General features: G+C 40.3%; 2 protein-coding genes and 1 pseudogene across 2 annotated transcripts; 1 reads left to right on the top strand and 2 right to left on the bottom strand.

The window, feature by feature from the left end:
• Window positions 1–3,719: 3,719 nt before the first annotated feature.
• Window positions 3,720–4,798, bottom strand: LOC133720238 (uncharacterized). Its single transcript, XM_062146451.1, has one exon. It carries the CDS (start codon window positions 4,796–4,798, stop codon window positions 3,953–3,955), a length of 846 nt encoding a protein of 281 aa, XP_062002435.1. The 3' UTR covers window positions 3,720–3,952.
• LOC133720236 (sucrose synthase 2-like) lies at window positions 4,246–6,073 on the bottom strand (annotated as a pseudogene).
• A 1,288-nt stretch (window positions 6,074–7,361) lies between these two features.
• Window positions 7,362–9,114, top strand: LOC133723239 (glutathione S-transferase T3-like). The gene is made up of 2 exons (XM_062150057.1): window positions 7,362–8,399; window positions 8,545–9,114. The coding sequence occupies exons 1-2, from the start codon at window positions 8,109–8,111 to the stop codon at window positions 9,112–9,114; spliced, it is 861 nt and encodes a 286-aa protein (XP_062006041.1). The 5' UTR covers window positions 7,362–8,108.
• Window positions 9,115–9,332: the final 218 nt, after the last annotated feature.

The raw sequence follows: 9,332 nt of genomic DNA, 5'->3' as shown, positions 1-9,332 counted from the left end.
TCAAATTTTCCCAACATATAGTGGTGATACAACGGTTAGTTTAAAACTGTGGTATGAATCCATAGGTTTACAAGAGAGAGACATATTCACCAACATTCCCCCCAAATGTTTCCCCCCACTCTCCCCCCCCCCCCCCCAGGCAGCAATAGGAGGCAAATTAAAAATTTAAAAGTGACATTGAGACAACACTTATATGTAAAACCATTGTCTGATGGCTTGTACATATGCATCAACTAATAGCTTATTCATGTGTTCGTGCCAAGTACGTGAGCCCATTTAGACCAAAGTATACTTGGCGGAAAAAAAAACGACTAGGCGTTCACTCCACAACTAGCCACTAACCCCGACACTGAAAGACCCTCACAAACGCCTGCCTTTCCTCGATAGACCCCAATCCTATCTCTTCTTCGACAAACCCCAACCAAAGTTGTTTCTCTCTTAGACAAACCTACGCCAAAATCCTAGCGATCTGGTTATTCGATCTGGGAAGCAGCGAAGGGAAGAAAACCTAATAGGTAGCCTCTAGGGTTCTTCAGATCTTTCGGCGATGGTGGTTGTTGCTTTCGGGTGGAGTTGAATCAGAGAAAGAAGACCTCGGATTGCCAGGGCTTCGAAATCGGAGTAAGATTAATTAGGGTTAGGGATTTGCATTGATTTTCGATAGGTTTCAGGATTTTGATCGCGATTCAGGTTAAGACTACTTTTTGGTATTTGATTCGAAATTCAGCTATGGGTAACTAGGATTTGAATTTTGTGGTTTCAGTATTGGATTCGAACATTGGAGCTGTGGATTTGGGATTGAAGGCAAAAATGTCAAAATTGGGGCCAAGAAGGTAACTAAGATGCTACTACTTCAATTAAGAGATCAACAGTGGTTTTGGCTTTACCCATTTTCAGCGATTGCAAAATGAGGGCTTGGCTTTGGGGGTTTTGGTCCTGGCAAGGCTCGTCGCCATCTATTGGCAGGCGTGACTATGGGAGCCTGCATTGAAAGTTGCGTTTCGAGTTCGTGTTCGTGTTCATGTCTGGGAGAAGGTTCTGGAGAGGGACTTGGTGTTTTTTAAAGGCACCAGGGTGAAACAGACTGAGGATGTTGCTTAAAGGATCACTGCTAATGCCTTGGATGTTGCGCATACTGTGTATGCTGTTCTTAATGTGAGTTAAGTCTTTTGATTTTTGAATGGCTGGGTGTGTTGTTTGTTATGTGTTTTTCTTATTGGTTTTGTGAAAATGACAGACTATTGTACCCAATGCTCTGCAGATATCGGTTATGGTGGCGAAGATGGTGGCCGTCAGCCCCATGTTATCAGGGATTTCAGCTGTAGTGAGCAAGTATTGTTGTGTAAAGTCCCTGGTTGTGTGCTTGGGTTAGGGCGTTTGTGATTGTGGTTTGGGTTTTAGTTGATTGGTAGGTGACTCCATGTATGGCTCTTGTCATTGCTTATCTTGGTGAGAAACTCACCAATGATATCTAACAAGGCCCAGCTCAGCACTGCTGCTCTCTCTGCTTATCTGAATGAAGTTTGTTTATCGTGTTAAATCCCCACTCAATTTCATGTCTTGCATTGACATTATAGTTTCTAGTGGTGTGGTTGTGTGTGTTCTGGACTTTCTTGGTCATTATATATAGGATTGTGATTATTTATTGTGTACATGTATTAGAGATTTTTTAAATCCCTTGAGCTTTATTTTATGTTCTTGAACTCACCTTTATTTTAGTATACAAGTTCCTTTTGGGAATGATCAAGACCAGTGTCTTTTAACTAACTATTCGGCAAAAGGCTGTTTACTTGGCACTTGTTATTGATATTGGGATTTTGTCCTTGTTCTTCTTCTCTTGCTTGCTATTTGATTTCCAAAATTGAAACTTTAACTGAAATTAGTCGACTACTTTGAGTTGATGACTTTTAGAGTAATTGAATTGGTCAGCCATTATCGACTACTTTGTGATTATTTTCCTGGACTTAATATATATCCTTCCTTGGTTTAACACTTCGAGTTTTGTCGTAATTCCCATAATTCAATGAATACTATGTTTCACTTTAGATTAATGTTTTGTCTCTTTTTTTGTGCTACTTGTAATTGTTTTTCTATGTTACAGGGCCATCACATAGAGAGAATAATGGGGATGATGAGAGGATAGAGAACTCGGCCAGGAGGTCAAATGACCAATCTGAACAATGTTGTGGGAGTAATGGGATATGCTCTTATGAAGTTCTTTGGGATGGTGAATGTGATACTGATTCAAAATTGCCTCTCAATAAGTTTGCAAGAAAGGTAAGGTGCCTCTCTTTTTATTGGTCCACTCACATCTCTGGCTTGTTAAGGTTTTCACTCTCATTCATTGGATCTACTTTGATTTCTGTTAGTACTAGCTGTGGATTTGGGTAGTAATTCCAGTAACTCTATCGTTAATCACCATTTAATATGAATTCAGAGACTTTTTTCTTTTCTTTTCTTCCATGAGACAATTTCATCATATGGTCAAAATTTGAGCTGCATATATTCTGTAAAATATAGATGTCTATAGCCTAATAACAATTTTTGGTAAGAAATCTTGGTTAGCATGATCAATCATACAATATCTCTGTTTACTTTGAATATTTGTATATTTGTCACAAGGAACTGTTGGTGTTTCACATTTTGCAACTTTGTTAGTGCAATGAATTTCGCACAATTAATCACTCAATATAAGAAGATCAAGTGCTGCTTGTCATGGAATGATGATGAGCTCCTGCTCCCTCAACATAAGGTAATGATCATCTGTGCTGACTTTATGTGTGTGTATATGTGCAGTAATTCGTACCTGAATTTATAAATTAATGTATGTATATGGCTGGATTATGCTAATTGAAAAATCGACAAGTGGATCACTACTGTTAAGGTCTGTTTCTGTCCAGAGTCATCATGTAATATATTCAGAGTATTTCTTTCTGTTTTTGGTTGCAATCTTATATTTTTTGATGTGGAAAAATTTCTATATTGTTAGGCATTATTGATCTATTATACAAATTGATTACTGTAGTCAACTATATTTTCATGACTAATATGCATAAACCTTGTTCATGCTAGGGTCGGAGAAAACGAAAACTTATGTGCAGCAATATCATGGAAGAAGAAGAAAGCCAATGTCTTCGTTCCATTAATTGGAGAAGTTGGTGGACTTGCTATAGGCATCTGACAAGGGTCTGATCTAATCACTGCCCTTTACTCTTGAGCCTTGATCCTTGTCCACCTCATCTTAGGCCTTTTCGTTTTGAGGCAATGCTATTATGTTTGTAGCATCAATGGTTATATTATTTAGCATGAGAAGAAAAAGAAACAAGGTAATGAGCTCATGGCTGCAAAGTCTGCTGAAGCTCATGGACTGAAAGCTCTGAAGTGCAATAGGCTTGAAATTTATTTTTAGGGCTGGCCTGACAATTTTAAGTACATTTTTGGATGTATTTTGCAATGGGGGTTTCTTAGATGTACTACATTTGTGTATCAATAGTAGCATATATTGTCAAATCCATTTAGGTACATTTTTGTGGATTATAACAATCATATATATATTGGTAAATTACTATTTATTTGGTGATTTTTGATTCCAGCATTGAATATGAATCATTCTAGTAGGACAACAAATGAAAATGTCGTCTGATGAGGATTATAGGGTGGATTCAAACAAATTTTCAACAATTCACACGACGGTTCTTACCGATATCATTGTTGGATGCACACAAAAACAACAAGTATTAGCAAAAACCATTGTCTCAAATGTCACAATATAACGGTTCGAGTTATATCTGTCGTGTGAAGGCACACACACTGAACCGTGGTATGAGTAGAAGTCACACCACGCTAGAATCCTAAAAACTATGGTATGAGTAGAAGTCACACCACGGCTTATTTCTGTCGACAGCTTGTCGACAGCATGTCGGCAGATCTGCTGGTTCATCAGACGACGGATTCAGCTGCAAACCGACGACCCAATGATCGGTATACGACGGTTGAAAACCGTCGTCTGACAGCGTTTCATCAGACGACGCCTCGATAGACCACGGAAATGCAAAACATGAGACGACAGTTTTAAACCATCGTGTGAAGCCTTTTGTGTAGTAGTGGATCTCAAATCTGCCATCCCATTTGCATAATCAAAGATTTTATTTGATAAAGGATCAAAGAACAAACTGTTAATTGTGAAGTCTCGATGCATGCTGTTTCTCCAGCGGATGAAATCTTTCTTATCACAACCCTTTGGCATTTGAGAGAAAGTAACTTCTTTATTAGAGTGTTTTGCTTTTGCCACCGTTTCAAAACTGGATACCTCTATGACAGAACCTTTAATATGCACCATACATATAGGAAATCGTTGTCCGACAATTTGTGCACGATGGAATTGCCTCTTGATCTGCTTAAGATTAGCTGTAGTGATCACATCAAAGTCTTTAGGAATTCTTTTCAGGCCCCCATCTGTAATTTTCTTCCAGTAGCTAGGATCCTCCTTACTACATTGAAAGAAATCAGCCACAATTGCAGCCATCTGTTCAGAGTGATAAGGGTCGATATGAAATCCGCATATACCGTGCTCAATGATCTCTGCAGGACCACCGTGGATTGTGGCAAATGTCGGAAGGCCACAAGTCATGGCCTCCACAACTGTGAGTCCAAAAGCTTCATAAAGTGCAAGCTGAACAAAAGCACCTCCAGTATCTGCAATGTAACGATATAGCTCACCATTACGTGCTCGGTTAGTGTGGGAAGATATCCATCGAAATTGACCATTCAAGTTGTACTCCTTAATGAGAGCATGCATCTTTTCAATCTCATCGTATTTTTTCTAGTAGATATCTGAATCCGGATATTTTGTTTTCTCCAAAGCATGCGCGATGGTGCACTGTGTAACCCCCATTTTATAAGCCAACAAAGAGGCAACAAGATTTCCATCACTGTAATTTCCAATAATAAAATCTGGATGTCCCTATAACTTAGCAGTAATTTCACCTGCAACATCCTCAGCAAAGGTCTCCAAATAAGACCATACATCAAACCTTGATATCCATTTACGAAGAATTCCATTCTCTGATCTGAAAGGAACTCGCAGAATATGGCTGTGCTCTGTTCTAGTGACTCTTTCTAGCCGCTGGTTGCATGTAGTTCCAGTGACTCTTTGACGCCTTTCATTCTCGAGGGCACACACTTGGTCCAGTATATAGACAACCTGCCCATCGGTGTCAGGTAAGCCTAAGACATTCGCTTGCCCAAAGTATCCATGTGGAGACAAAATGACAACATTAAAAACCATTGGTACTCTCCCTAGAAATGTCTTCAAGGTAGTAGGATCAGGAGCCTGTAGGATATCTCGGAGAAGATGCATCAACTCCAATACCTGTGCTGCAGTGTCTCCCCAACCTCGCTCAAAACCCAATCCTTGTAATACATATTCAAACTCACAATAGGGTGGCTCAGATGGAAGTGTAGAAAGATTATCCTCGGCCTTAACCAAAGCTGCCTGAAGCTTGGATATGCTCTGTAACCAAATCATGGCATCATAAACACCCAACGCCTTTTCCTCCTGACCATTTCGGACCAAAGAACTAGTCAGAGTTTTCCACGAGAAAATGTTCCTCTCAGGCATTTTTAGAAACAATTCTCCAGCATCCATTAACCCTTCAGCTTTACAATAACAACCCAATGTAGCATTCCATGAGTACAAATTTGGCCTAGGCATTTTATCAAACAGGTGGAGAGCATGGTATTCTAACCTCTCATCATTCACTTCGACGTCATTGACAGACCATGGTTTAGCTTGGTGAATGGAGGTTCCATCACTGTCGTTCTCTTGGGAGCCCAAGCTACTGTTGTAGCAAATGCCTGCGTTTCTATTGCCATCATGTAACGTGAATCTCCGTGGTTCGGTCTGCTTCAACAACCAAGACGGTTGGGCCACTGGTTCTGGATTCACACCATGAATTTGAGAATTCACCCCGTCTTCACCCCCCAAACCCGCTAGCTTAGTAGAAATGTTGGTTTCTACCATGTGACCCATCTCAAGTTCGAGAGTAATTGAAGAAAGATCTTCATTAGCCATGGTTGGAGTTGAAAATTGGGGATGTTCCAAGTGTTCTACAAGAGGAACTAACAGCGGTGGAGGGATAGACTGCTTTTGTGGGGATGAAATGAGGCTGGGTAGGTGGGTAAGGGTAATAGATTTCACTTGGATGAGGGTGAATTGGAATTAGAGGTGATTGGTGTGTGGTGTTGAGCAGCCCAGTACTTGTGTAACATTGGTTCGGAGAAGATGGGTAATTGTGTGGCGAAGCTGCAACGGTGCTCGATTGAGCATGATTTGCAGAAAGGTGTGGAAATTGGTGAGGAAAAACATAACCATTGATGATTGTGTGGGAAGGTGGTGGTGGTGGTGGGTAGCTTGGTTGCGATGGAAATTGTGAAGGAGGTGGTGGGTAGCTAGGTGGGTAGCAAGGGCTACCGTGAGGGTGATGAGAATGAGCGCCGTAACACCCACCGGATATCACACCGCCGGACTCACCGGAAACAGGCCCAGGTGCGGGCTCTGATACCAGTTGATACGATCTCCGGGATCGTAACCGTGAAACGACGTCGGTGCAAAAGGAAGGAAAGGAAAAACAAGAGGAAAAGCTAAGCAAATATATTTCTTTGATAACTCCATACAATTCCTATCAGCTATTTAAGCAAAGAAAGCCTCCAGAGGTAATGGACTCGTGTAAGGAAAAGCAACAATGATGGCCCATGTACAAAGATAGAGTCGTAACAGTTTTGCCCTTCGTCGTCGGTGAATTAGGGTCTGTCGCTGTTAATTTGGAAGAGAGAGAGAGAAAGGTTGTCGTTCAGACCCAAAAAAAAAAAAAACGAAAGAAAGGTTTGTGGTGTTTGAAGAGAGAGAGAGAGAGAGAAGAGGATTTGGTTTCGACAGTACCGAATTTGTGGCTTTAGCGAGTTTGACAAGAGTTTGTGTGCAAGTTTTCTGCTTCTGCTGCTATTGCTTTTGTCAGTTTTTGTGTGATTCGGTTTTTGAGTGGGTCTTTTGTTGTTCGTGGTTTTGATATTGGTTTGGGTTTCTGCGTTTTGGGGGGTTTTGTTTGTCTGCGGGTCTGGGTTGTTGATTATTGATTGGAGAGGTTTCAAGTTATGATTTTACTGTATGTTATACCGATGGGGAAGTTATTAGAATCTCTTAGATTGTTGGTTGTTCTGGAATTTATGGCTTAATAATAGAATCTAACATGTAAATGCATATGCATGTAATTCTTTAAATTCCAAGTTCTGATATCCATATTGAGTTGATAAAACCGTTTCTATTATCTACATTAACCCAAAGCAGTCTCTTAGGGCAACTCCAACCTTGGGGTGCCAAACCTATTTTTGGGCCATTTTGAGACTTTTGATCTCCAACCCTTTGTTTTTGGGGGGTCTGGTCCTATAAATATAGGACTTGGACTCATTTGTAGTCTCAAATATGAGACTTTTCCAAGACCAGAACTGATTACTGTGCATGGGGGCCAGCCCACTTGCTGTCTCAGCCCACATGCCGAACCAACGCGCGGAACGAAGAAATTGAAGGAAACGCGCGCCAAAGGGAGAAGGAAGAGAGAGCACGCTCGGAACGCGCGCTGGAGAGAGAAGATTCCGAGCTTTCCGTCTGCAACCGTGGGCCCCTCGCCTGCGCAGCTGTCCCCTGGTGACCGTTGGAACCCCCAACGGTCATGAAATGCACGGTCCAGATGTTGCAGAAATCAATTTGGACGGTCCGATGTTACCTCTTTTTTTTTTTTTTTTTGACTGTAACGGATCTATTCAAGATCCAATGGTTCAGATTATTTGGAAAAAAAGTGATGAACGGCTCTTATTAATTGAAGAGTTATTATTTCCTTTTTGTTCCAAAAAAAATAAAAAAAATTACCAGAAAATTGGGGGAAAAAATATACCCGTTGGAACAGTGAATTATAGGAAATTCTATAAATACCTACCCATTCTTTTCTATTTCCTCACACCAAATATCCTCCATCTCCTTCACAATTTTCCATTCATTGTTACATCTTCTTGTTCTTAAATATATCTTCCTTTTTTATTTTGTCTTGGAAAAAATGGCTCCAAGAGGGGATTCTTGGAGGCACAATGAAGAAGTTATTCTTTGCCAAGCTTGGATCACCGTTGGGGGTGATGGTTGCATCGGAAAAGATCAAAAGTCGGATTTATTGTGGAGTCGTGTGGCGGAGGAGTACAATGCTCACAAACCGGCCGGTTGCATGGAGAGAACACATTCTAGTTGCCACTCTCGTTGGAAGAGAATAAGTTCGGCATGTATGAAGTGGCGCCAAGCTCTTAACAAGGTCGAACACTTTCAACGAAGAAGCGGCGAAAATATGGAGGACGAGGTAATTATATTGAAATATGTTCAATAATGATAATTTTTTTATTTCTCATGTATTTGTTAAAAGTAAAATGTTGTTATATAGTTTATTGATTGATTTATATGAAGGGTTTTTTTTTAATATTTTATTTATTTAATATTAAATGTAGCTCATGAATGTTAAATCAACGTACTACGACTCGGAAGGTTGCGATTTTGTGTTTGAGCATTGTTGGCAATACTTGAAAAATACGGAAAAGTTTGGGAAAACGCCATCAATGGAAAACACCCACTTTAGTCCTAATCATGTCAACTTGGATAGCGATGAAACACCCACTACTGAGGATGAGCTTCCCTCATCAAGAAAGGCACGTCCTCAAGGACAGAAAGCTCAGAAGCTAGCTAAGAAAAAAAGCAATAAGCAGGATGCGGATGGCCTACGAGTTCAAATGCAGAAATGTTATGAACAAACCGAACGCGAGTACCAACAAAGGCAAAAACAGTTTGAGGAAGGTCAACTAATTGAGCAACGCGCTGAGGATGCTCGCACGATGCAGGTGGATCCATCAATTTTCACCCCAAGAAAGAGGAGTTATTGGGAGAGGAAGCAACAACAAATAATTGATAAGGAGGCCGAAACTTCAAGCATCCCGGAACAATCTCAATATCCTACACCCCCTGAAGGAGACAACACTGGATTGACCACTTATGATCCACTTGGCGAGACATCTTGGATGTAATTAATATTGTTAGTTGCTTTGAATGGTTTGTGTTTTAATTTATGATAATAAAAATCATTATGTTGAGTATATCATCTTCGTAAAAAAGCATTGAACTTTTATTTTCATGATAAAGCAAACCACACAAATAAAAAGCACACAACGGAAAGTAAAAGCAAACCACACAAATAAAAAGCACACAACACAAAGTAAAAGCATACCACACAACAATACAACCA

The sequence above is a fragment of the Rosa rugosa genome, chromosome 7 (assembly GCF_958449725.1).
Source record: "Rosa rugosa chromosome 7, drRosRugo1.1, whole genome shotgun sequence".
Classification (NCBI taxonomy): Eukaryota; Viridiplantae; Streptophyta; class Magnoliopsida; order Rosales; family Rosaceae; genus Rosa; species Rosa rugosa.
This window is presented reverse-complemented; position numbering and strand designations above follow the sequence as displayed.

Coding starts and splice junctions, on each gene's coding strand:
- LOC133720238 (XM_062146451.1), bottom strand. CDS start 4,798: ATGCATGCTCTCATTAAGGAGTACAACTTGAATGGTCAATTTCGATGG.
- LOC133723239 (XM_062150057.1), top strand. CDS start 8,109: ATGGCTCCAAGAGGGGATTCTTGGAGGCACAATGAAGAAGTTATTCTT. Junction 8,400..8,544: donor GCGAAAATATGGAGGACGAG/GTAATTATATTG, acceptor TATTAAATGTAG/CTCATGAATGTTAAATCAAC.